This window comes from Cyprinus carpio, chromosome B1 (genome assembly GCF_018340385.1).
Source record: "Cyprinus carpio isolate SPL01 chromosome B1, ASM1834038v1, whole genome shotgun sequence".
In the NCBI taxonomy this organism is placed as follows: Eukaryota; Metazoa; Chordata; class Actinopteri; order Cypriniformes; family Cyprinidae; genus Cyprinus; species Cyprinus carpio.
The window spans coordinates 2964548-2992144 of record NC_056597.1 but is presented as its reverse complement, the minus strand read 5'-3'; the positions used below and the strand labels follow the sequence as shown (position 1 = coordinate 2992144).

The following is a 27597-nucleotide window of genomic DNA, read 5'->3' as shown; positions in this document are numbered from 1 at the left end:
TTGTTGTTACACTGTGTGATATGTCATGTGTTGTTCATCTGCGCTTTTATTTTCCAAATTATTTAATAACTTACAAATACCATATTAATTTATTTATTTATTAATTAATTAATTAATTAATTTATTTATTATGTCCTGATAGGAAAACAATGGAATTCAGAAGGGTGTCCTTTCTTTTTCACATGACTGTATATATAGCAGCAGTTAGAGTAAGTTCTTTTTAGAAAATAAGTTGGCCTACCTTGGTCAGATTTTTTCCGCCCTCTGCTGAACAGCATGCACAGACGCGCGTGCACAGAGTAGTATCTGTTTGTAAAGATGCTCGCGCCGAGCTCAGGGGTTCAGTTCATCACTCTCCGATAACAGACACAGACCTGCGATAACTCTAGTCATAGAGCTTACCTTTCATTAAGTAAGAGTTTTAGTAAGTCAGAGTTTTTATCGTCTGCGAGAGGGAGAATTTAAATCTCGTCAGTTTTGTGCAATATACGCAACACGGACATATTGTTAATAGCATACCAATGGCTGAAGCGCGCTATGATGATGGAGATGAAGATTTTTCAAATGCTGTCATTACGAGAAGAAGAAATTCAGCAGGTAAGACAGTTATTACTGTTAAAATTATTAACGAAGATTAAAACTTTATTATTTAGGGCTGTGGCAGATTTAAGATTAGTGCTCTAGTTTCACAAGACAACGAACTTCTGCGACTTTCTGGAATTTCAGTTTATTAGCCTAATCAGAGATGATGAATAGGCTACAGTACCTAATATTATCGCAAATGTACAATTTCAGTTTCACTGAATTATCACTCACTAAAGTTAGGCTACTTTGTTTTTGCTTTTGAAACTTTGTTCCTACTTATTGTCAGCATATTTAGGATAAGAAAATCAAACAATATCAAAAATATATTTTACATTTTGGACATTTATTTACATGTTTATATTGCAAAATTGATTTGATATTATTAACCTATTCCGATCATTTCTCTAATTTTAAATAGGTCCTGGTAGTAGATACACCAGAAAATATAAAAATTGGATCATATGTGTGAAATAAACTGTTAACACTACTAGCTGTCAGTCCTGTCAAATGTTTGAATTCATCTTTGAAAGCGTTCTGGTCACCCGATTAATTCACCCAATAAAGTTAATGCATTTTTTAACAATATTAATAATACATTTTTGACACATTATTTATTTATCCAATGGTTCTGCTGACCCATATTTGACAGCAAAGAAAAACACATTCTGTGAGAAAATGGAAAGAGCTGTGCTCAAGTCATACATAAATACATCCTAACATGCTAAACAGATTAATCCAGAATAATTACTTGAAAAATAAACCTTTTTTATTTTTCCCCCCGCAATGCTCAAGAATCAGTGGGTTAATAAACTTGCTGAGTTAGGGAAAAATCAACTGAAGTGTTTTGTTACATGTCAGTTTTGTTTTTGATATTTTAATGACTTTTTATGTTTATTATTTAGCCTGTTGATTTTTTTTAGTGACACTGACTGAACACTAACCAAAATTGATCTATAGTGGAAAGTTCGTCTTGCTCTCCTCAGCATTACTCTGGGTGTATTGGTGAGTCAGCTGTTGAATGTTGGGAGTTAAAACAGCAGGTTACAGCTTTCCCCAGTGTTGACACACAACAGGTGACACAACTGAGGAAACATGAGGCAGCAGCTGTGCTTGTTGCAGCCTGTTTAAAAGTATAACACCTGTGCAGCGTCATATGTGTGTCTGGACACATGACATATCCGTCTTAAACTGTCTTTCACATGTTCTTCACTCTTTCATATGATTTTTTTATGTTGGTCATGTGACAGGACAAAATAGGCTTAGTTTTTTTTTTCTTTGAGGCATTATATGAAACTGTTTCCATGGGTACAGGTATATCCATATAGCATACATTGTCCAAAGCATTCCTCATCTCTCCTCTGCTTAAAGTCTCCTAAAGTCTTGAAGAAATGCTCCAGTTTCAACATGTTCCAGCAGACTATGATATCATAGCATTATCTACTGTCTGCATTGAACAGTATTTACCTGCCAGGAAGGCCTTGTGTTTATAAAAAGCATTTACAGCATTACACAGTATTAGTTCTGGACTTCGAATTAGATTTTTGAGTGGTGTTTTGTGCTTGAATGGCTAGGATTTTTTTTACATTACATTTTTATGCCAGTGATAAATAACCATTTTTTTGAGTTAACCATTGATGATTTACTCAACCTATTTAGCCAGTTCATTAAACAGTGATTCATTCGGGAACAAAATATCACTGCTTTGTGTTGTAAGAAGATGTGAGTTATCATACGGGAGTTTGCCCTGCTTTCTTTAATACATACATGAACACAGTAAATCACACCTGCCTTGACTAACGAAAATAAATGATGATGATGACTTGTTTTTGTAATAGGTATTGTGGATGTTTTTAAATTTAATTGGGTTTACATATTATTTTAATGTTTAAATGCAGGGTAGGTGATTTGGTTCAAAAATATTTTTTTGTTATGCTGGTTGAAAGTCAAATTCCGATAGCAATCACAAAGTTAAGAGGTCTAAATGTATTTATATGTATTTATATTGTATGTGGAAGGCGTAGGACCATAAAATGTTCGTTCAATCATATCCCTCGGTCCGAGGGCTACAGTAGGCTGTCCTACCACCTGTCAGCATATGTATTTGCTTACCCCTATACACCCTGTTTAGTGTATTCCATTACGCCTTTGCAGACCAAGCGAGAATGGAAGTCATTATTATTGTATTAATATGCATTTTGTACAGTATTGTTTTCTTACGGTGAATGTGGTGTCTATAGTGAGTTTCACAACTCTTCTAGCATTGCACTGACAGAGTGTCTGATTAGAGTATGTGTTGCTTGTTGTGTCTTCTGGGAATGTTCTGTGCCCATGAGAGAGTGCAGTGTGACTCTTTGACATATTTAAAAATTCTTTAAATAAAACCCATTCTTTCTTTTAATATTTACATTTTCTAATTTCTTTAAATAAATTTAATTGGGTTAAATTTCTTTCTTTTAATATTTATATTGTACAAAAAAAGAAATTGTGCTTAGGCCTACAGGTAATATAAACATATTTTTAAATATACAGTACATCTTTCTATGCAAAAATGTTTGAATGTGCACAGGGTGTTAACAGATTCTATTAGGAATACTTCATCTGACGAGTAACTTTTTTTATTTTTTATATAATTAACTCACCCTCATGTTGTTCGCATGCTGTATGCATTTCTTACTTTTGTTGAACACGAAATAATATATTTTGAGGAACATTTAAGAAACTGGTTTACATTGTATCTTTGAGACAATTGTCTTTTGTATATTCTAGTAAGTAATAATTTTCATTTTTATATGAATTATTCCTTTAAGGTGTGCCAGTATGTTTATCTCTTCAGTTATCTCTATGATTTGGAATGAGGTTTTATGAACAGGCCTCTAGCACTGTCAAAATGGATTTAGTTTCTAACCTGTGCTGTTTGCTGCAATCTGGAAGATTTATTTTAGATTAGTGTGAAAAGGTTTTGTCTCTCAGTACAATGAGTAAAAGTGTTGTCCTGCACAGACAGGCTTTACACACAGAGACACTGTCAGCACAAATGTATCCCATAGACTGTTCATAATGCCTTCCATCTTGTCTAAACCAGATCTTTATCCACAAAATTCATGTCTCACATTTTTTTCAGCTGAGAATAGGAATCACTTTGAAGTCTCAAAGTGTCAAAAATTTCAGAATGAGAGCCTTCTTTAATCCTTCATAAATTCTAGTTATCCTTTTTTTTTCTCAAAAGCCCTGTTTACACCTGGGGCAGATTGCATAAAACACTTAGACAAGTCTTAGACATTAGTCATCTAATTTTTGTCATAACTTGTTAAAGTCGGTTAATAAAAATGTGGAGTTGAATCCAAAATGTAAGACTCATTACAATTTGGATAACTTTTAGTTGGTCAGTAATTAAAACCCCATAACAAGAGTTTGGCAGAGACAGACTGCCACTTACACCTGGTATTAACATGCATCCTGTGTTGCCACTTATATATATATATATTAGGGCTGGGCAAGTTAACACATTATTATTGCGTTAACACATTAAATTAATTAACGCCGACAATTATTTTGTCACGCATTAACACAGTTTTTATTATTATTATTATTATTATTATTATTATTATTATTATTATTATTATTATTATTTTGAAAGCCCGTTGCTCACTGGCTCTAAACACATATACAGACAAACCATGGGCCACAGGAGGGGTTGGGATGTTGATCAGTACTGGCTTGGGATGGGTGTCATCACGCGTTTCAACCAATTAGAGCATTTGGGGTGGGCCTAAGACATCATGAATGCTCCCGATAAAATTATTTAGGATAAGCATCAACATTCACAAACCACTGTTCTCTGTTAGTTTTTAACAGAAAAGAATGCAACATGCTCGCTATCCCGATTTCATAAGTGGGAAATAGAAAGTTTCCGATAGCACATGAAGACAGCAGAGAATCGCTCTCGCTCAGCACAGTGGAATGCATCGTTTTGTTAACTTTGTGGTTTTCAGTCGTTTGGGACAAGGTGACACACGGCCCTCTCACAATATATTGCTTTACAGATCTATCACTTTTGCTGCTCAGAAATGGTAATGCAATCATTCTGCAAGTATCAGAAGTTCCGCGCTCAGGTGCGGTTAGAGCTCACACTACATGCGTAGTATTGCGTACCGGTCCTGAGCCCAACAGAACCGTACTCTGGCCCACCTCTTCCAACCAAGCCAGGGACGGCTAAATGAACCGGAGCGATCACACAAGTCAAACAAACCAGGCTTTGGGGGTCAAACGCACTCGGGGACAGTTAAGATTGCCTAGTGTGAGTACAACATTATTCTCCTGCATCCTGCACGCACAAGTCTCTACCCGCCCGTCAAGTGTTGTCCCGCAGGAGTGCATGTCTCTACTCAGAAGGTGCCTGTTATAATGTTATGTTGGAGGCTCTGGACTCTGAGCATAACTTGTTTTTCTATAACAAACTATAAAATATTTTCTATAAAAATGTTAATTCCCTGGCAGTGGCAAATAGCTTTGTTTTTTTATATTTAATTTGATTACATTAATGTTTAAGTTGAAATTTACAATAAATATTTTAACTGCTATGTAAAAGGAATACTGCTGTAAAAAAGCACCTTATTTGTTTAAAGTGTTTGCAAACCAAATGTTATTGCACTTTTGTTAATATAGCAGTACCTTTAAATGAAAAAAATTGCGCAATACACTACTTTTGAATACTTTTGAAAAATATAATCATTGCCCAGCACTAATATATATAGTGAAGCATGGCACTGAGTTCTTTTACACGTGAGCAATTTATGATTTTCAGTGTCTCAGAGCGACGTGGTTCACAGGAAAATGCTGCTCCACATGTAATCCATCTCTGCAAGAACTGTGAGGGTGGGTCACTTATAACATGCATTTGAAAACACAACCCACGGCGACCATCTTCCCAAATTTGTAATGAGTGTCATTTGTAAATTTGTTGTCAGAAAAAGAGAAGCCTTAAGGTTTCCCTGTGACTTTTCAGAAAAACAAAACCTTTATAGACAGCCAAATATAAGAGAAATATTAGTTTTGTAATGGTACTGTTGTTCTGTAAATTATTATTATTATTATTATTAAATGTTTTATAATTATTATTATTATTATTATTATTATTAAATACAATTTTTTTATTTTACAGTGGTTTTGCAGATAGATAGATAGATAGCTGTCATTTATGCATAAAGGATACATATTTCAGTTGCTATACTTGTTTAGTAGCATTTTTAAGAAGAGGTTAAGACTACTTTTAGAACCAGTCACAAACACAGTCATAAACCTGTGTTTAAATGGAGTCTAGTTGTCGACCGATATTTGTTTTTTGACAGCCGATGCTGATATCTGACGTCAAAATAAAAGTCGGTCGCGCCGTTAAAATAAAGGTCCCGCCTTGAACGCATCAGCAAAACAGAATGCAATTGTCCAGTGCTGATATTCGAAAAATGTCAAATATCGGCCTTGGCGATATATCGGTCGACCACTAATGGAGTCTGTAATTTATATTTGCTTATTATAGTACAAATTAGTGCCACCAATCAGGTGTCAGCATGTGAACATGTCAAGCCATATTTTTGTTAATGCCAGAATTTCTATTGGGAACTTCTGTCTCTTTATACTGATCTGAGATTGAGACCAGTTTTGTATAATCCCTTGTAATAATATCAGTACTCTTTTGTGAAGTGAGAGCTGGTTGCTCTCCTGCTCTCAGCACAAAACCGCACCATCTTCCTGGAACAGTAACATAGATAAAGCAGATATTGTATTGTGATATCAGGATGTATTTCTTTAAACCAATGAACTGCTCACATTATTAAGGTGGGCATGTGCACCGATAGGTAAAGTATGTGATGTTTTTGCATGGAGGGTAAGTATGTATTATATGTGTGCTAGAATATTTGACTTACATTGATTAACAAATGTTTTGGTGCATTAATGTCAGAAGAGAAATACTTCCTGATAGACAGCATTCCTGCATGGCACCCTGGTTGTGTCAATATACCTAATGAAAAAAGAGACGTCACTTTAACCGGGAGTTGTGCTTCCTCTTTCAAACATTTGAATCTGAAGGTGGGTTATGAGTCTGCTTCTGTTCTCTCTCAGTACGCAGGTAGGACTATATTATCCAGTTCTTTGATAAGTAATGTGTCTTATTTTGCAGCTAAATGTAATATTTTGTCTTTTATACTTAACTTGTAAAAAATACAATGATTTAAATGATAATAATATAACAAACTCTAATCAATGAATCTATAAATTCTATTATGAGTGGTGTAGGCTATTTCACTTTCTCGTAGCTTTGACAAACACACACAGAGAGTCACAGTGAGAACAGAAACTGGACCTTAGCAGGTGTGTCTGGGGACAGTGATAGGTCAGTAGACAACTGCAACCAAGACAAACAAAGACCCCTTTGCCAAAGCAGTCATTATGTTTTATGAGTTCACTTTCATTACCTGGGCAAAGTTAAACATTTTCTATGAATGCTCAGTGCTGTCGGGAATAACAAGGATCCTATTTTTGTGTGGTGTAATGAAACATGCTGGTCTTGTTCTACAAGCTTTGTAGTTTCATAAGCTTTATTAATGTGTTATAAGTTCAGATATGCTCAAAATGTGTTCAAAAGTGAAAGGGGATTCCTGAAACCAGGAATCTGCTGTAAGAGCTTTTTGACTGGACCTGAGTGATGTAAATGCTGAGCGAGGTTTCATGAAAAATTGTTGCTGTTGTAGCATTTAGCTCTCCATAATGCTTTGCTCTTTAAAACAGGTTTATCAGGATGGAACATACCATTTACCAGCCAAACAAACACCATCACTACTCCCAGCTGTGCCTGAGAATTTAGTCACTGCATGTAGCAAATATAAATTCACAAACCGTTAAATAAAATGTGTTACAAAGAAATTTGGCTCATGCTTTATGCTTTGTGTTTTGCAGACCGTTCAGAAAGAAATAAAACAGAACGCTTACATATAAGGTAAGATGGAAACAACATCCTCACACGTCATTTGAGAACTTCATATAATATGTAAATAATAAAGAAAACATTAAAAAGTTTCTTTTGTTATGCATGGTTAAAAGTTTGAGTTGTGATTGACTTGTTCTGCGGATTGTCTAATACTTGAGGCTCTAGTAGTCTCTATGTGAATCATGAATCAATCTGATTCAACAACTCTGAAATCGTGCTACATATCTTTGAATGTTCAGCATTGTTAGATGTTTCATGTGTGAATGGCTGTCAAAAATTAACCAGTCATTCAAGTTTACAAATTAATTTTTGACCTCTCACAGTATGCAAGATCAAATTCATATGTGCTTGTTGAATATTTAACTTCAAAATAATGGCCATTAATAGTGAGGTGCTTTTCTGACATTAAGGAATTGGCTCACTTTCAGACACAAGAGCATCCTGGATGTTTGATAATGTCCAGCAGTGAACAAGCATTACAGGAGAATTTTTCACCACAGTTGAATTTCCACTAAATCTCAGATCATGTATTACATTGTATATCATGGATGTAAATGGCATTCTTACAATTTTTTGAAATGAAATGCCTGACTTCGACTTTGTCTTCCTAAATCTAATTTCATAGCTAGCATCTACTGTATCTAAAAATATGCACAGTTAAATATTTACACTTTAAGTTATATTTACCTTGATTGTCTTATTAACAGATCACATATTTGGTCTCAAGAATGCTCTTGACTGATAATAGCCAAATACAAAAACTTTATTAGGGACAAAATTGCTTGTTGTGTTGAGAACAACAGATTGATATAAATAATTATCTTTATTAAACTCTTCGTTTATATTATATAGTGTATAACATGCAAAATAATTAACACTTTTTTTGATGGATTTTCATATTTTAAGTTTAAAAGTGGGACAAGAAAACACTTTTAAAACACTAAAATCTATACATAAATGTTATTTAAAAAGTAAATTATCTCACAGTTCTGAAATTTGTTTTCTTGCATTTCTGAAATTTTTTCTCAGAATTGTGAGATATAAACTCGCAAAGACTTTTTTTAAACAGAATTGCATTAATACAAGTTATTGCGAGTTAAAAAGTCCAATTGAGGGAATGTCGGGCTAGCTTAAAGGTGCTGTATGTTAGATTTTGACTCTACTAAACCATAAAAATACCCTAATATGTTTGCAGATATTTAAGAAACATGCTAAGTTAACATACATGTTTATCTGAAAAACAATGCTACAGTCAGTTATTCTCCTTCGAAAATGTGCGTTCTGGGCCGAAATCTTGGACTTTGTTTTGGTTTGTGAAACCCGCCCACCGCCAGTTTACCCAATTGTATTTCAGCACACAGCGTATTTCATTTCATTCATCATCAAGAATCGGAAAAAAAAAACAATACCCAATAAAAACCAAAACCCCCAATCCTAAATACAACACACATAACCTATAATCAAGAAAAAAACCCTCTCCAATACCTAGTAAAACCCCTCAGTGTCAATCCTACATAAAGCACCTTTAATTTAGCTCCAAGGCAACAAATTCATGCAATTTTATAAACAGTGCCTTATTAAACAGATGGCTTTATTTTTAACTCTGCGCAATGTCATGAATCAACCTGTGACAGAACTGATAGATATTTCAGTTCTGTCACAACTGATGGATATTACTTGCTGAGCTAGTGATGCCTGTGCAGTGGGAGACATCAAGGGTGTGAATCTAACTGGTCAGCTGGTTCTCATTTGAAGCAGAGCTAAAGCTGCCTTTGAGAGCTTGCTGGTGTACTGGCCCGGCCAGACTCTCTCTCTCTCACACTCACTCTGTGCTTATGACACATCACTTCAGCTATGCAGAAAGCAGCAGCTCTAAAACGTCCACATAGTCAGGAAGTGAAGTCTTCTGCTTGAAAGATCAAAGAGCTTTTACCAATGAGCACTGTAGTTTTTGGAAGGGATGGTATTATTTGCTCTAATGGATTCTTTTAAAACTTCATTCATCTACTAATCTAAGGTATGAAATAGATGCTTTCGTATATTTGATGTCTCTTTAGGTTTTGTACCATGTTGAGTTGTCCTTTGTTTGCTCTGTCTTTTGGCACAATATTATTATTAGATCCATTTCATTGTGTTGTTCAACACACTGGTTAAACCAGTAGAAATGAGCAAGTTGTAAAGAAATGAAAGGACCTTAAATTGAGATGTAGAGTAGTAAAAGCAAAGTTTTATGAAGTAATAATGCAATAAAAGTTAACATTTTGTGTGTGAGAAATAACTGTCACCCTACTCTGTTGAAGATATTGTGGTAATAAAAAATGTTAGCTATAATAGTACATGGGTGTATGTGTTAAACATTCTACCATACTGTTCAACAGTTTGGGATTAGTAAGATTTTATAATGTTTTTGAAAGAAGTATCTTATGCTCACCAAGGCTGCATTTTTGGTCAAAATACCTGTTCATAAAAACAGTAATATCATGAAATGTTTTTACAATTTAAAATAACTCCCTTTAATTTTAGTATCTTTTAAAATGCTATTTCTTCATGTGATTGCAAAGATTAATTTTCAGCAGTCATTACTTTCAGTGTCACATGATCCTTCTAATATGAAATCATTCTATTATGATGATTTGATGCTCCATTTTATTATTATTAGTATTATGGATGTTGAAAACAGTTGTGCAACATTCTTTAATGAATAGAGAGTTCAAGAACAGCATTTATTTGAAATAGAAATCTTATAATTAAATGTCTTCACTGGCATATTGGATCAATTTAATGCGTCATTGCTGAATAATTTCTTTCAAGCAGAACAAATCTTAATGACACCAAACTGGTAGTGTGCGTGTGTGTGTGTCTATGTTTTGTTTTTACTCTGTCCATTCGCTTGTGTTCATGTGTATGTATGAGGTGAAACAGATGTGTCAGAGTTGTTGACCTTAAAAAAAAAAAAAACTAACACATTAAGAATACCCCACAGACCAGGAATGCTTTTTTATGTCAATATCTTTTTTTTTTTTCTGTTTGCTATTTTTAGTCAAGGACCCCTTTCTTCAATCAAAGCAGCCTTTAAGAGAAGTAAGATGTTATGTATATCTAGGTCTATTAACTTTCATACATAGTAGATTTATTTAATCAAAGGATATATTGTAGCAATGTCATGTTCTTACATTATATATTGTCCAAATGCTAAATTTTGTCAAATCTTCCAGCTTCTGCAAGAGCTAACTCACAACCAGACTGCTCCAGGGAAAGAAGGTGAGCTTAATGAAACTATTTTGGCCATTTTTAATTTATAGAGACAGTCAGTTGTTTATAGGAAGTGATGTGAGGGATCACAATATGCCAAAAACTTGATTCAAACTCACATCTCTTGTGTAGACAACATGGCTCAGTGTTTAGAAGAACATGTTTCAACTGCGAGGCTACACTTTTGTCTGTCTAAAACACTTAATCAGTCTCATATGCTCATTCATGTTTATGTTGGATACAGTTGCTAACATTGACAATATAACCCAGTATAATCCATTCAAACACATCATTACAATTTTAAGGCAGAAAAGTAATAAAAAGACGTTTTTATCCCTAAAAATGATTTCCTGGCAATATTCCTTTAAAAATACTTTAATGGTGATGATAGTCTTGTGGTTAGTACAATGACATGTAGTTTAGTTCCTGACTCGGGGTCTTTTACCAGTCCCCCTCTCCCCTCTCTGCCCTATGCTTTCCTGTCAATTCTCTACAGTCCTATCAAAAATAAAGGCCTGAAAATATAACTTTAAAAAATACTTAATTTCAGTAATAATATAGTAGAAAATGCTTTTTTTTTTTAAAACAAAACTACAAGCCTGGTTCTATAGCTGTGCCTTGAAATCTGTGTGAAATGCATTCATATGTATTAATAAGGAAACTGTTATTGTTTTCAGGCGTCCAGAGATAACCATCCTATCGGCAGAGCCATTAACAGCCACTTCTTGGTATCCAGGGGCATCTGGACGATTTTCATCCACAGCTTTCACAACACAACCAGTCTGGAGTGAGAGCGTTCTGTCCTCTGCTCAGGTACACTGATTTATAGCACTATATCCACAACAGCTGCCATTAGCAAACGGTTGTGCCAGACAGGTGTGTGGATCCTCTTTGTTTCCTCAGCATGTCTTTAGTTTTTACTTTTTAAGGCATGGCTACTTTGTCTTTGTATTTGAGAGACTAACCCATCAATTACTAACTTATAAGCCATTGTGATTAAAGAATTGGTCTAACAGTAATCTAGTATATAACCTCCACTGTCACCTCGTGCAGACATCACTGTTATTACTGGTAACTAAAACTAAAACTATTCAAAATAATTTTCATTATTTGAAAGCTGAAAATAAAATAAAATATATGTTGAAAAACTTAAACTTGTGAAAATTAGAAACGTTTCATTGGGAACTAACTGAAATAAAATAAGTTTAAGTACTGAAATAAATATAAAATAAAATGAGAAAAAAAGTAATAAAAAAATAATAGAAATGAATCAAACTAAAAAACTTAAAGCTAAAACTTAAACTAAAAATATTAAATACAAAAAATATTTAAAAAAATGTATAGTATATAAATAACACTAAAATAACAGAGTTTTAAAACGCAATTTTTAAATTGTTGTATAAGGAAGACAGTCAGGATTTTGGGGCATTTTAAAAGGTTGTTATATTAAAGGATTTTAAAGATATTTAAGATATAGATAAGCTGATAATTAAAATTTTTAAATAATTTTTTTAATTATTAATTATCAAAAAATATATATTTTTTTTTCATGTCATGGCTGATAACCAATAAATATTGATACAATATTCTAAATCTGTATTTCTGCCTATAAGCAAAACAAAAACACATTAAAAACTACAAATAATAGTTTACACTGTATGCTCAAGTCAATTTCACAAAATTTTAATGTAAAGTATGATAGTATCCAGTGTTGGCCAATACTGATTAAAAAAACCCACATATACTGATATGGTGCCTACATTTTCTGCATCCCTACTTTTTTCCCCATACTCTTTTATCTAGGACTGTATGTCTCCTGCACTCTTGTGACATGTTTGCTTGGTTTGATGCTTGCGTTCGAGTGATTCCCTTCTCTCGTGCTTCAGCTCCCCCCATCCTATGAGCAGGTAATCAAGGAGAAGACTAAGGAGCAGGTTACCACACCTTTACCATCTCCACGACGCTCGCACTCAACAACTATTGCCACACAGACTGACTCACTAGAGGAGAATGTGACGCATCCAAATTCCTGCACGTCCCTGCAGCTGAACCAAAATCCCAGTGGAGGTTAGTCCATACTGACAAGATTTTGAATGCACAAATCAGTGTGAACCATAAATTGTAATACTTACTATTTGGTCTTTTACAGTTTCAGCGAAGCAGCCAAAAAAACCACCTCGGCCATCATTGCCCTGCAAACCAGATCAAAAAACCAGATCCCCTATATCCACTCCCAACTCCCAAACCAACGTCGATCCAGTCTTAACTACACGTCCGGTGCCTCAGCCACGTTCCAAAACAAAACCCCTAAGCCCATCCAACCAGGTCAATGTGCAACCTCTGATACCACTGCAAGACAGCTGGGAAGGTTTTCCTGTAACACCTGTGGAGACTTCTGATGTCCATTCAGGCAAGTATCTGCAGGAACTCTTAGATGTCTTCAGCTCTGGGCCTCAAAGTGATCTGAGCAACAGTGTCAACATCCAGGAAGAGCACACGAACCAAACTAAAGAGAACCAAAGTGAAAACATGACCTCCCTTCACAGCGACCGCAACATCCGTTCAAAAATACAGGCCTTTGAAAGTCAGTCTAGCACAGACAATGAAGAAACTTCTGTACCTTTCCCCCGTCCTCGTAAGGTTTATGCCAAACCACCTGTGCTGGCACCAAAACCATCCATTGCCCCGCGGCCCTCTGTAAAAAAGCCCAAAGAAGAGCAGGTTTCACAATTTGAAAGTCACTTATACGAAGATGTCGACACACCACCTATGCCAGCGCCAAGACCTCAACTTTTCAAAAAACCGTCTTTAGATTTAAGAGATAACTTTGACTCTCAGCCTTCCTTCAAGACAGCCCTCATTCCTCCATCACGACCTTCATTGGTCAGAGCTAAGAATGTAAGTTCCCAGGATGAGGAGGAAGTAATGAAAGGACCTCCCACTCCACTCAAGCCCAGCAAAGACTTGCTGAACCTCAACAATCACAACTCAACTGCTCTTCTGTCTAACATCACATCCACAGCGGACATGCCTAGCAATGATTATGTGGATGCTCCCACTAGTAAGTGCAAATGTTTTTCCCATTCCACAATAAAATTCAAAAACAGGTATTACATGTGTATATGTTTTAATGTATTCCCCTCACAGATCAATCTCCCACTAAACCTGCCCGTCAAGGGGGATTCACCTACATGGGGCTAAACACACAGGGGGTGACCAAGAGACCCACAGTCATCAGAGTCCCCAGTAAAACTGACAAAAGTGAGTGTTGAGTAACCAACAGCCAATGTAATCATATAGGGAGCTATTTAATGCACATTAATTGCCTATATTTACATTGTTTAAAGTGTAAAACCGTGAAAATAATGCCAAAGTAGTATTCCTGGTAAAGAGCATAATTTACCCAAAAATGTTGTTTCATGTTACTCTTAAACATACCACAATAGTTCAGAGTGACCCTGACTGTCAGGCTTCAAACACCATAAAAGTAGTTCATATACTCATATACTTCATATGCAAAAAAAAAAGAAAAATAATAATGAATTAAATCTGTTCTTCATATAGAGTGAGTGTTAGTCAATAGTGTTATTGTCACAAGATTTTTGTTAAACCGCTCAATTCATATGGATTTATTTTACAGTGCTTTTATGACTTTATGGATCTTTTAAGTTTTGGTTACCTGGACTTTCAACGGAGAGACAGAAACTTCACAGATTTCATTAGAAATATCTTAATTTCTGTTTGAAAGATGAACAAAAGTCTTATGTATTTGGAATAGCATGAGGGTGAGTAAAAGATGACAGAATTAACATTTTTGAGTGAACTATTCCTTTAAATATCATTATTTAGTCCATTATGTCACATTTGGTTATAAAATGCCTTTTTGGCTTCAAAGATGTAAAACCTGGTCAGTTACCACAGAGAATAATGTAATGTTCTTCAGTTTATTAAAAAGAAAAAAAAAACGTGTTTACATTAAAATGTAAATTACATTAAAAACTGTAATATTGTTAAATATTGTTACAATTTAAAATAATAAATACAGGTGCATCTAAAAAAAAATTAATATTATGAAAAAGTTTGTCTTTTTGTAACTTATTTCAAAAAGTGAAACTTCATATATTCTAGATTCATTAAGTGTAAAGTAAAACATTACAAAATATGTATTTTTTTTAATTTTGATGATTAGAGCTTATAGCTCATGAAAGTCAAAAATCCAGTATCTCAAAATAGTATAATATTTACATTTGAGTTTCATTAAATGACTATCCCTACAGTATAAATTCCGGGTATCTCTTGTTTTTTGAAACCACAATAATGGGTAAGACTGCTGACTTGGCAGTGGTCCAGAAGATGATCATTGACACCCTCCACAAAGAGGGTAAGTCACAGAAGGTCATTACTGAAAGGGGTGGCTGTTCACAGAGTGCTGTATCAAAGCATATTAAATGCAAAGTTGACTGGAAGGAAGAAGTTGGGTAGGAAAAGGTGCACAAGCAACAGAGATGACCGCAAGCTTGAGAATACGGTCAAGCAAAGCTGATTCAAACACTTTGGAGAGCTTCACAAGGAGTGGACTGAAGCTGGAGTCAGTGCATCTATAGTCACCATGCTCAGACGTCTTCAGGAAAAGGGCTATCAAGCCACTTCTGAATCAGAAACAACGTCAGAATCATCTTACCTGGACTAAGGAGAAAAAGAACTGGACTGTTGCTCAGTGATCTAAAGTCCTCGTTTCAGATAAAAGTACATTTTGCATTTGCTGGAGTCTGGAGGAAGACTGGAGAGGCACAGAATCCAAGCTGCTTGAAGTCCAGTGTGAAGTTACAGTCATTGATGATTTGGGCTGCCGTGATGTCTGCTGGTGTTGGTTCATTGTGTTTTATCAAGTCCAAAGTCAAATGCAGCCGTCTACCAGGAGATTTTGGAGCACTTTCAACTGCTGACAAGCTTTATTGAGATGCTGATTTCCTTTTCTAGTAGGACTTTAGCACCTGCCCACAGTGCCAAAACCATTTCCAAGTGGTTGATATAAGACCATCATATTACTGTGCTTGATTGATTAATTTGTGCTAAAGGAGCCTAAGTATTGAGTGCATAAATTAACATACTTTAAGAACTTGAACTTTTCTGTTTTGCAAATCCTTTTTTTTTTATTGATCTTAGGAAATATTCTAATATTTTGAGACACTGGATTTGACTTTCATGAGCTGTAAGCTCTAATCATCAAAATAAAAAAATAAAAAACTTTTGGGATATTTTACTTTACATTTAATGAATCTAGAATATACGAAAGTTTCACTTTTTGAAATAAGTTACAAAAAAAATTTTACTTTTTCATGATATTCAAATTTTTGAGATGCACCTGTATCAAAGCTCATTCTCCATCAGCCATTACTTCAGTCTTCAGTGTCACATGATCCTTCAGAAATCATTCTGCTGATTTGGTGCTCAAGAAACATTTCTTATTATTATCAATATTAAAAACACTTTTTATATATTTTGTGGAAACATACAATTATTGTCACTTTTGCTCAGTTTAATGCATCCTTGTTAAATAAAAGTTTTTATTATTGTTTTGTTCCAGAAGTCTTACTGACCCCAAACTTTGAACATTAGTGTATATGCTTTAGTGTAAACAGCAGTCAAGTGATGAATCAAAATAATACTAATATAATAATGTTAAAATAAATTAATAATAATCTACATATGTTGCTTTATTGCATGGTTAATTGATGGATTACTGCTTTTCAGACACAGAAGAGACGGCAGATGTTCCACCACCTTTACCTGTGCAGAAACCTGTGGGTGGCCCACCTACACCTGCTAAACCTTCTAGCAAAGTAAGACATTATACAGCCGGCCTTTCCCAGCAAGCAACAACTGTGTAACAAGCACCAAAGCAGTAGGCGATTAAGATAAAATGCTGTCTTAAAAAGTCAGCAGAGCTCACAAGATCAGTTACCAGACTCTTTAATCTGCAGATTTATGATATTTAAAAAATAAAAGCGTGTTTTCTTTTGACATTTTCCAGAGAAGTCAAAGAGAGCACAACGAAACAATAGGGACTTTGCTTGGTTTTCCTTTTCCTCTCTTTCCTCAGGCCTGAAACTTACTGTGCAAGTACATGAGTGCTGGTGCTTGACAATGCATTCTCGATTTTGAGTATGTGTTAGCTGACTGCTTTTATGGCCACTTCAAGTCAGATATTGGAAAGTTAGATCTTATAAGTAATGTTTACAGCTAGCAACCTGAATAATAACAACATCCTGTTTAGTATGAGGTTGTTACTCCCACAATAAAACACATTTGCAATACATTGGCAGAGTATTCACATCTGCATTTGTGTAATTGTGTAAAAATGTTCCCGGCATTTAGCTGTCAGAAAAACAATTCCAAATGTGAAATGTGTTCCAAATATATCTTTATCTGAAACAACTGTCAAACCATGAACATTATTGTTTTATTCTCTGATTTATTCTGCACATACATTGTTAGTGCACAAACTGTGTTTTTAAACAAAAATCTTCTCTTAAACTTTGAATATTAACTCTTTATTGTTTTCCCCCTAGGACTCCTTCAGTCTCTCATCTGATATGTCTCTTCCACCACGGTAAATGAATCCTGTATTTATTCAAAGCTGTCCTAGTTTCGCTCATTCAACCTTCTAAACATGCCTTTATGCATTTCTCTTTTCATGGCTGGTTGGTTTGGGCAGTTTCAGTCTAGGAATTGTTAGAGTTTTAATGCGACAACATGTGGTCTCTTCTGGTATTGTGCCCTTAAATTCTATGTTAATAATATTTCAGACCCAGTGGAGGAAAGGTTCTGCCTCCACGACCGCCACCTGCTAAAACAGGCCCAGGAAGACCTCCTCCTCCACGGAGAGATGGCTCCCAACGTGGGCCCTCAGATCCAGGAGTTTCACAAATAGTGCCATCAAAACAACAGCAACCTCAATGGCAGCAACAAAACCGTAGAGCTTCAAAAAAAGGACCTGCCCTACCACCGAGACCCAACCCTGGACATCGTCTGTACAACAAATACACTGTGAGATGTTATTTTACATGTGTAATTTTATTAATTTAATTGTATTATAGAGTGACTGAACAAATCAATGCAACTCTGCCTTATTCTTTTGGTTTACACAGCTTGAGATCCCCCACGGTATTGCTGAGTATGACTACAATGGCAGAAACACTGGGGAGCTCTCTTTTCAGGTGAAGTCAGTACATTAGCCCCATAGTGCCATCTTCTCAAGTTACGGATGGTTTATGTGTTGTTGTGCTAGCGAGTTCCAGTCATGGTAAAATTAAGCATTTCCATCCTTTATCTCCTTTAGAAAAATGAAGTCCTCATCTTGCTTGAGGAATTAGACAGCAAAACCTTTGAATGCCAATTGGGAAACGCTAAGGGCACAGTGCAGAAAACACATATGAAGATTATTATACCCTTGACAAATATACCCAGCAATCCAGTACCTCAGGTAATTAATGTTAATATCATTTAATAGTAGATGTAGTAGTAAGTATTATCAGTTTTGCAATGTCAACATGCTATCATGGCTCTCATTGTGTTTCTACAGAAAAACAGTTCCTTTAGTGGTATGGTGGAAAATACTGGATCTTTAAAAGTACAAGCCCTGTATGACTTCACTCCAGGTGAATATACATAGACAGTTGTGTTCTCTCTGTGTAAGAAAACAAAGGTCCGTTTTCCAAGGCAAGCATAATTTAATAAGGCTATGAGTAGTGTTTAGTTTTTTTGCAAAGAATAATTACCATGTGTATGTGAAGTCCTTCGCCCAGGTTGTTCAGAATAGTAATTAAATATGCGTTTCTCCTTTACATTCACAGTCAGAGGCAGTTGTGAAGCTGCTCCTGTAATAATCATATGTTGTCTTGTGTATCAGAGGGGCCTGGAGAGCTGATGTTGAAGGCTGGCGATGTGGTGTCTAATGTAGAACAGCTGGATAGTGAGTGGTACATGGGAACATGCAGAAACATCACTGGATTCTTCCCCGTTAACTACGTCAAGCCACTGGTAAATATTGTGTATTGAATTTTTGACAAATACAGTAGACAATGTCCAACGACTTAAAGCATTAGAAGGAATATTTTTTTTTTTGTGAGAATTAAAATATTTGTCTTGCCCCTAAAATTGTGATTATTATCTGTCCTGCCCATGACCTTCTCATCTGTACCTAACAAACTATCATGCAATAATCTATTTAACTGATATTCTTTGTTATTGTAAGTTATGTCATTCAAGTTATTGTAAGAAAAAAAACAAAAAAGGAAATTACAAGATCTTTAACAATTACAAATTACAATTAAATATAAAAATCTTTTTTGTAAGTAGTGTTGATGTGTATTTAATATTTAAATCCGGGAAATTACAAGATCTTTTGCAATTGCAAGTTACAATTATTTATACATGTCTCAAATTTAGTAGCTCATATTATTTACGTACTGAGGTTGACGTGAACATTTCCTGAAAGTTAAGCATGTACATTCAGGGATAATAAACTGATTAATCTCTACCATTACCAATAATCTTTTTTTTTCTTTCTCCAGAACAAGCCTGGTACATCTGCACCAGCATCCAGCAATGAATGGAAATCCAAACCATCTCCTGATCCTGTGAGGTAAGTCATCCTCACAAGATTCGACTGTAAAAGCTCAAACACAAATTAAATGAACTTTTTCTTTTAAAATCTGATGTACTGCAATGTAAGATTGACAAAAGTACTTGGAACCAGATTACATGACAATGACTAATATTTTCTTCAGAGGCCCAAGGTGTGTTGCGAGGTTTGACTTTGAGGGAGAGCAGAGTGATGAGCTCTCATTCTCTGAAGGTGATGTGATTCGGCTTAAAGAATATGTGGAAGAGGAGTGGGCTCGTGGGGAAGTGAATGGCCATGTTGGTATTTTCCCCCTCAACTTTGTGGAAGTGCTTGAGGATCTTCCTCCAGTCCCAGTGCAGAAATCTGTTCTGAATAAGACTGCACTGCCCGGTAAGAGGCCAAAACCATATATCTATAAATTATACACATTTCAACAAAATTTAAAAAAACATTTAAAAACAATAAAAAATTCACAAACCACAGAATAAAAAGTCAGAATATGAACATTAGTCCATACTGAACAGACCCAAATTTAAGCTTTGATTAATAAAAACAAAACAAACCCAAACTTAACATATCAATATTCATGCTATGCATAGTTAGTCCATACTGAACAGACCCAAATTTAAGCTTTGATTTGTGTTACTATGCCTGGAATACAAAGAATACAAAGCTTAGAAACTTGCCCTAGTGACATTGTGTATTTGGGTGTTTCTTCAGTTATGGGTGGATTTGGAACCTGTAAACTCTCTCTTGAGAATTCTGTCATAAACATTTCCACCACAATGTCATTTCCAGCACACCTTAAACAATGCATTGTGTTCTAAACATTCTGTGATTGCAATTGCAGTGATGGAAATGTGATTGATGCAAAACAATTTTGAAATAAAATGGCCACATTTTTTGTTCAATTTGGCCAAATTATAGCTTGATAGGAAATAACACACTCTAAAAATACTGTTTACAAATGATATTCATCTCAAGAATGTTGACAAGTACGGTGACTTTTGAAAACCTTTATTATAGTGGCAGTATTGTTGATTGTGGTGGAAATGATGTCATAACCACACCAATATGTAACAGTATAAACATTTATGTGAATATTCTTCATGCAATAAATATTGAAAGGGATTGTTAATTCCACCCATCATGACAGGTTATAATTTATGATGGATTTTCACATTTTAAAGCTAAATGATGTAAACTGCCAAAATCTAGACATAAAAAGGCTTTTGAAAAGTAACAAAAATAAATGGAAGTCTGGTAAAAAAAAAGAAAAAAAAATTTTCTGGATAGTTTTAATCTGGCAAAGGTTGAAATTTGTTCTAAGAAACAAAACATTCAAATACAGGTTGAAGAAACACCTATAATTACTATCAACAGAAGTGCATTCTACATGGAAAATCAAACTCCACTTGATTGAATATAGTAATGCCTCTCCAGTTTCAGGAAACACATTCAGTTAACCCTAGAACTGTCTGTAATCCAGCCACTTGTCAGTTTCTAATGTTCCAACAACACCAACAGTGTCAGCATCAGCGTCTCTGTGACTCAACGAGTGGGCCGCTCTCCCTATGGTGGGAATGTGAAGAATTTGCCCTTCTGTTTGTGTTTCATTAAGGGCTATATGAAACTGTGGCCTCCATCTCATTCATTACACTGCCGTACACAGGGAGGTTCTCCTCATGAGGACAGCTGCTCTTTTCTGTAACTCTAGAGTATTTACAGCCATTAACTGTACAGTAATAATTCATTCATAAACTGCATTTGTGTGCAGGCTCTTTAAAAAACAGTCAAGTTCACAAAAACAAATAGCTGAAATGGGCTTAGACTAACTTTTGGGTAAATTTAAAAGTGGAGTATTTTTACATTTGAATTTGCATGTGTTTGCTTGCATAATAGATCATGTTTTGAGCTACAGATCTAATATATGTTGTGTATCACTTCTCAGGAATGGCCGGTTCACCTAACACACGGATGTCTTACAAAGCCACTGAGGTATCTTCTCCCAACTTGTCACATTTTATCTTTACTGTAGTAATGAACAGTGATTAAAGCTAGCATGAAATAAAAATTCCCCTGTTTGTTTTCTAAATGCATTTAATAGATCATATTGTGAACAGTTCATTCATGCACATTATGAATGTAATGTTTAATCAAAATGTCTTAACTTCCTTCTGGTGAAAACGACACACTTTTCAATTCTGAGTACAATGCCACGCAAAAAACACAAACACAAAAGGAGAAAGCTTTAAAAAAAAAAAAAAAATGATTCTGGTCTTTTGTGAATGGTGACCAAAAGGTGACTGGTATTAGGGTGTACTACACCTTTAAACAACCATTTCTTGTTTCAATATTTACCTCACATTTCTTAATAATAAGAAGTATTAGATCAGTGAGATCTCTGATGTTTCAAGACAAGTTGATTTTTTTCTATATAGGCTAGTCTGTATTGCTCTCTGCAAGTATACTGCATATATGCAGATAAAGTCTGACATACAACTTAATCTAAAAGTCTGGATGATATAGTTATATTTTGCGATTAAATAAAAAATCAGGTAGTTGAGATTTGCTTTATATGAGTATACTGTATGCAAATATAATATCCAACTTGATATATACAGCTAGTGATAATACAGTTTACATTTTGCGACACTTTAAACTTATGACGCAGCTGAGATTTGCTTTATGTGAGTGTACTGTATGCAGGCAGGTAAAGTAAGATGTGCTATATGTTCAGTCTTTTTCATCTGTGTCTACAGGTTGAATCTAACGGTGAAGAGTGGGCTGTGGCACTGTATGACTTCACAGCAGAGACAGAGGAGGATCTGCCCTTCCAGCAGGGAGACAGGATCCTGGTCACTGCTCACATAGATGATGAATGGTGGAGCGGACAGATCAATGGCAGAGAAGGCTTCTTCCCCAAAGCCTTTGTAGAGATTGTTACAGGTGAGATTATAAAGCGACTGCGGGCCTCTAGTGGACAGAAGCTGGAAATACACTTTCAGTATAAATTCACTATGCAGTTTAAATAATTATCTTTTTAATACTGTCTTTTTCTTTGTGCAGGTGGGAGAAAATGGTAATGGAATGAATAAGCAGAGGCAACTTCAGAAGCAGTGTTTTTCTTCTTCTCCTTCTTCGTCTTTTGATTCGTTTCCAGTTTAAATTCAATTGTGTTTGTCTAATATATATTTATAAATGTGATTTATCATTGTTGATATTCCAAATCCATTGTATCCTAAAAAATATATTCATGAACTGCTATGGACTTGTTGTTTTTCTTATATGTACACTCTAAAACAAATCTGTAAAAATAGGGCACAATATAATGTATTACTTTGAAGGAATTACCAGATTTATTTTATAGGTGTGTTACCTGTATTTTGAATTTTGCACTTCATTGCATTGTTTTAGGGTTAATAGAAATGTCCATAAAATGAACGGATAATGTCCCAGTAATGAGCTGCCAGTACTCTTTCTGTTATTTAACAGATTTATTTCCATTTTAGTGTACTTTTCTGTAAACAGTATTAATGGGTTTATATACAGAGAGCAAATAGTATGTATCACTTTACATTTTGAAGCAGAGACAGTGTCCAGTACCATCGTATTTTCACACTGACTTGCACATTTGCTTGGTTAATATAGCATAAAGTGGTTCTCAACTGGGGGACTTAGCGAACTACCAAGGGAAGTGAATGGGCATTTTACATTCACATTCGAGAGAAACTGAAGAGATTGTTAACAGGGATACAAACTAGCAACCTTTCCCCAAAAATCTCCATTCTGAATTCAAAATAGTTCATTTGTGTGATTCATATAGAAAACTGGTGCAACTCCATACTTCATACATATATATATATATATATAGATATATATAATGATGTAGTGATATAATGTCTAAATATAAATCCAAAGCAAACCACTTGAAAATAACTAGATTTGCAATTATTCCACCATATTGTGGACACGACACATGAGCCAGTGATCCTTTGCAGCCATCTACTGGTTATAGTGACAATATTCTTTCATTTTTGTGTTTTGAAGCTCACCTAAATTTTGGTGAACCCATATGGCAAAATATTTTATTGTCTGATGAAAAAAAATGTAACTTTAATTAAACAATCACAGTCTACAAACACAAACAAAAAAAAAATCACACAAAAAGCAGACCCACAGTCATGTACTAGCTCTTCCCTCACATTACGAGAGGAAACCTAAAATGCTTTATAACCTGCATATATTAACCTACGACACATCAGTTTGATACTGTAAACTTGGCAATTTATCAACCGGACCAGAAATGTTTATGGTGAAGACATAGTTTTGTATCAAGGAAACAGGTGTCTTGTATTCTTTTGGAATCACTAAAATTTTGCAAGTGATGGCTGCCTGCTCCAAACACCATGAAACACACTCATATGATATATTTGTGCTTAGAAATTATTTTCCAATTATTATTTTGGAAAAGAAAAAAAGAAAAAGAAAAAAACAAACAATAATATCTAAACAAAGACTTTTAATTTTCTCAAAATCTTTTCTTTTATTCCCATACTTGCCCAGACCTGGAAATGACTAAGTATCAACCCTAAGTTAATGTTAAATTCTAAAAGTGCCAAAACAGATTGTAAACTGTTTTTTTTCCTGACTGGGATATAAAAGCATAGCATGATGTTCAGCAGGTTTGATGTGATGCATAAAACAAAACAAAAAACTCAACAACAGTACACGAAGACTCAAATTTACATGTTTATTGACACCAGCTGTTTGTGTTGGGAGTTTTAGACAGACTCCTGGATGGGGGGCTCATATCCATCAGCTCTCTCCACCTTGGCCCCAGTGTCACCCTCTGCAGGTTTAGCAGCAGCACTGCTGGTTCCACCCTCACCGTGCAGCTCCATCAGCTTACCAACTGATCAAGAAAAATTCAGAAATACATTAGCTCTCCAACAAGTAAAATTGTCTAATAAGCAAGTTTAAATGGTTCATTAGAGGATTTGTTAAATGGCTTAGCAATCAAAAAAGTTATTTCTATACACATTTAATTTAAGTTTCAATCATGAGCATTAAAAAAAAAAAAAAAAAAAAAAAAAGTCACAACAAGCCATGCATGTTCATTACATATTTCAACTTACGCTCAAACTTGGGCTTTTTCAGCATCTTAACCTTCCTGACATAGACATCATGTAGAGGGTAGATGGACTGGCAGGCCTTTTCAATGTCCTTGCCTACACTGTCAGGAATCCTACAGAACAAAAGAGAAGACCATTTATCACACACAACTGCATAACAGTTATACATCAAGACTACAAAAAGGTCATGTGGTTAAAACCCAGGTGAAGAAAGACTGCTCAATCTACATTACTTCAACACTCGAAAGGTATGTTAATGACACTGTATTCATGAGTCAATGTATAGAAAGTGCTACAATGACAATTAAAAATACTAATTTGACTACTTAATCTTTACAACAGCCAATAACACCCAGTATTTCAACTACGCTCAGTCCAATTCCAGGGCCACCTTCCTGCAAAGTTTAATTCAAACACACCCACCAATAATTGTGCAGTAATTCTGAACGATGCAGGAAGGTGGACCTCCAGGAGCAGAGCCTGACTCAAAAGTGTAATGGCATGGATAATGGGGAGAACGTCATACGTACAGTTTGTTGACCACCTCCTTGAGGTCATTGGTCTGGACCTCACGGGTCATGATTTCCATCATCTTCTTGCGGATCTGACGGACCTGCTGGTGCTGAGCATAGGAAGTCTTTCTGATCTGGTTGGTGCGCTTCTTGGTGAAGCCCACGCAGAACAGACGGAGAAGATAGCCATCAGTGGTCTTCACATCGACGTGGGCCTCAATCATTGTCTAACGGGAAAGAACACAGTCCATTAGCATGTTACAACATAGCCTGCACAAACAGCTACTCAAAAATTACTACATTATGTAGAACTTTTTCAATTCGACAAATATAGAAAGAAATGGACATCTCTCGGGTTTCTTGAAGCATACTGTTTTGAAGATTAACCAAAGTCTTTTGGATTTGAAATGACATGAAGGTGAATAAATAAGATTATTTTTGGAAGAACTCTCTCATTAATCGGAAAACTTTTAAGATGTGAAATGAAGAAACTTGCAGTAGTATCTTAAGACACATTCCAAACAAAAACACCAAAGCAGCACTGCTGTTAAATTTTACAGCACAACAATACAAGAATTGTGGTCACGCCAGACGCATCATCAAACACCACAAACAACAATAATCAATATCAAACACCATGCACTCTTTTTTTTTTTTTTTTTTTTACATAAAAATCCAAAATGCAATGCTGCAAACCTGCAGCTTTAATGTTTGTGTCTTAATTCAGCTAAGAGGTCACACCATGATGTATCCATCTTCCATTGGTTACATATCTTCACCAAACTTGGAACTTTGCGTTTTCGAACGAAGGTGAACGGAACAAGAAATGTAGTGGGAATGCCACTTAAAGTGGTACAACAATTTTTACTTAACAGTGAGGCTTTTCTATAATAGCAAGCACCCTACACTGAATAAAGGTCACATGTTAACTTTGATTTACCTGCCACTTCTTGACCATGGAGCACATCTTGTCACGGGTGAGGTCCATGCCGTGGAAGTTGGTGAGGCAGTTCTTGCCCTGCACGTCTTCTGTGACCAGCTTGAACTTGCGGAAGGCCACCTCGTCGTTCTGCAGATCAGCCAGACTGACCTCGAACACACGTCCCTTCAGACCATCAGAGGCAATTCCTAGATTACAAAGACACGGTGTCAGATTCACTGCAGTTTGTAGTGCTATGATGCTCATGGATTTTAAGGGAACGTCAGGTGATCTCACAACAGTAATCACAGTTTTTCATCTGGGACCGAAACTACTGTCATCATGTATTCCCACTGCAATACGACACCGATTCGCATCAAACAATTGGGACACATGGCTCTTATTGTACAGCAAGATCTGCCCTTTCCCAGCAGGGTTAACAATTCATGCAGAATCTGTGTGGAAACACAGACAGCCGTGCACATAAAGAGCACTTACTGGTTCCCTGAGTCCTGGTGACCAAGGTCTTGCCCAGGTTGCGGATGTTGAACATGGCTGGTGCCTTGACATCATACCAATCCTTCTTGGAGAAAGGATCCACACTGCAGGAGAAAACACATGTAAATACGTTTCAGAGAAAGCATTATGTTGCAATGAAGCCACATTTCCACAATTCAGATACGGACACGGCTTATATTTGCTTTGGCTGTATTATATAAAATATGAGAAAGCACTAAAAGAACTTTTGAGCACCCAACACATGTGTTGCAGTGAGTCCCAAGTCGGTAAAGTATCGTTGAGAACTAGCTAGCGCTCCCGGAGACATATTAAGTTTGCGTTAGCAGTTTGCGGAGCTCATTTTTTTTGCTGAAAACGAATACTATAAGACTATTGGATTAGAAAACAGTCCAGGTCCTTACAAGCTCTGAGCTGAAGTTGTCAGAACACAGCACAGGCCATAAACGAGCCAGCCAGGCTAGCAGGACCGCTACATACAATCTTTAATATATCGATCGCATCCTTCTTCTGTAAACAACAGTTATGCTCCAGAATGATTTATAACAGTGTAACGACACAGTCGAAAAATTCATTTGTGACTTACATCTTCTTTTTGGCACCTTTTTTGCCACCTTTGGTCAGCCTCTTATTCTTGCCGACTGCCATGTTGAACACAGGGAGTAAAAGAGGAGGAAATGAGGAAATACCGCGAGAATTAAAGCGACAGCGAGAAAAGACATATCTCGCGGGATTTTTTTGTGGCCTGTAATGCACAAGTGCGCCATCTAGTGTTGGCATTCATGATTTCACTAATTGCGATATTTGAAGGGTATTGCTTGAGAAGCCACATCAAATAACAATATTTTAGCATTATATTTACCTTTTAATGATTCTTTATCTGCAAAACAATTATTTTTATAGAATTTGAGAATCGCTTGCCAATGTTATGGCCGAAAAAATAGGAACTTTAGTTATACGTACTACTTAAAGAGATAGTTCTAAAGGACTTTTGATAGTTTACCCAAAAATGATACCCCAAAAATAGTTTACCCTGATAACTATCATCAGTTAGTCACCCTGAA

The 27597-nt window shown here is 35.6% G+C and overlaps 2 protein-coding genes and 1 non-coding gene across 5 annotated transcripts; 1 reads left to right on the top strand and 2 right to left on the bottom strand.

Annotated features, from left to right (window-relative positions):
* Positions 1–288: 288 nt before the first annotated feature.
* sh3d19 (SH3 domain containing 19) lies at positions 289–22718 on the top strand. 3 transcript variants are annotated; one of them, XM_042716242.1, is made up of 20 exons: positions 289–597; positions 7540–7579; positions 10611–10651; positions 10786–10831; positions 11500–11635; positions 12709–12889; positions 12972–13883; positions 13970–14083; positions 16577–16665; positions 17395–17435; positions 17632–17872; positions 17974–18042; positions 18165–18308; positions 18408–18483; positions 18735–18865; positions 19399–19469; positions 19615–19841; positions 21403–21449; positions 22214–22400; positions 22521–22718. In XM_042716242.1, exons 1-20 carry the CDS (start codon positions 522–524, stop codon positions 22535–22537), a joined length of 2886 nt encoding a protein of 961 aa, XP_042572176.1. In that variant the 5' UTR covers positions 289–521; the 3' UTR covers positions 22538–22718. The 3 variants fall into 3 exon arrangements, with proteins under 3 accessions (XP_042572176.1, XP_042572175.1, XP_042572174.1); XM_042716241.1 differs by lacking the exon at positions 289–597 and adding an exon at positions 5811–6712 and having other exon boundaries at positions 12730–12889; XM_042716240.1 differs by lacking the exon at positions 289–597 and adding an exon at positions 5814–6712.
* Positions 22719–24190: 1472 nt separating this feature from the next.
* Positions 24191–27268, bottom strand: LOC109073853 (40S ribosomal protein S3a). The gene is made up of 6 exons (XM_019089926.2): positions 27120–27268; positions 26516–26619; positions 26039–26226; positions 25117–25325; positions 24590–24699; positions 24191–24366 (listed from the first exon to the last, which is right to left on the bottom strand). The coding sequence occupies exons 1-6, from the start codon at positions 27179–27181 to the stop codon at positions 24236–24238; spliced, it is 804 nt and encodes a 267-aa protein (XP_018945471.2). The 5' UTR covers positions 27182–27268; the 3' UTR covers positions 24191–24235.
* On the bottom strand, positions 26297–26366 carry LOC122136104. The gene has a single exon (XR_006153927.1). It is a non-coding gene; the product is annotated as a small nucleolar RNA SNORD73 (small nucleolar RNA).
* Positions 27269–27597: the final 329 nt, after the last annotated feature.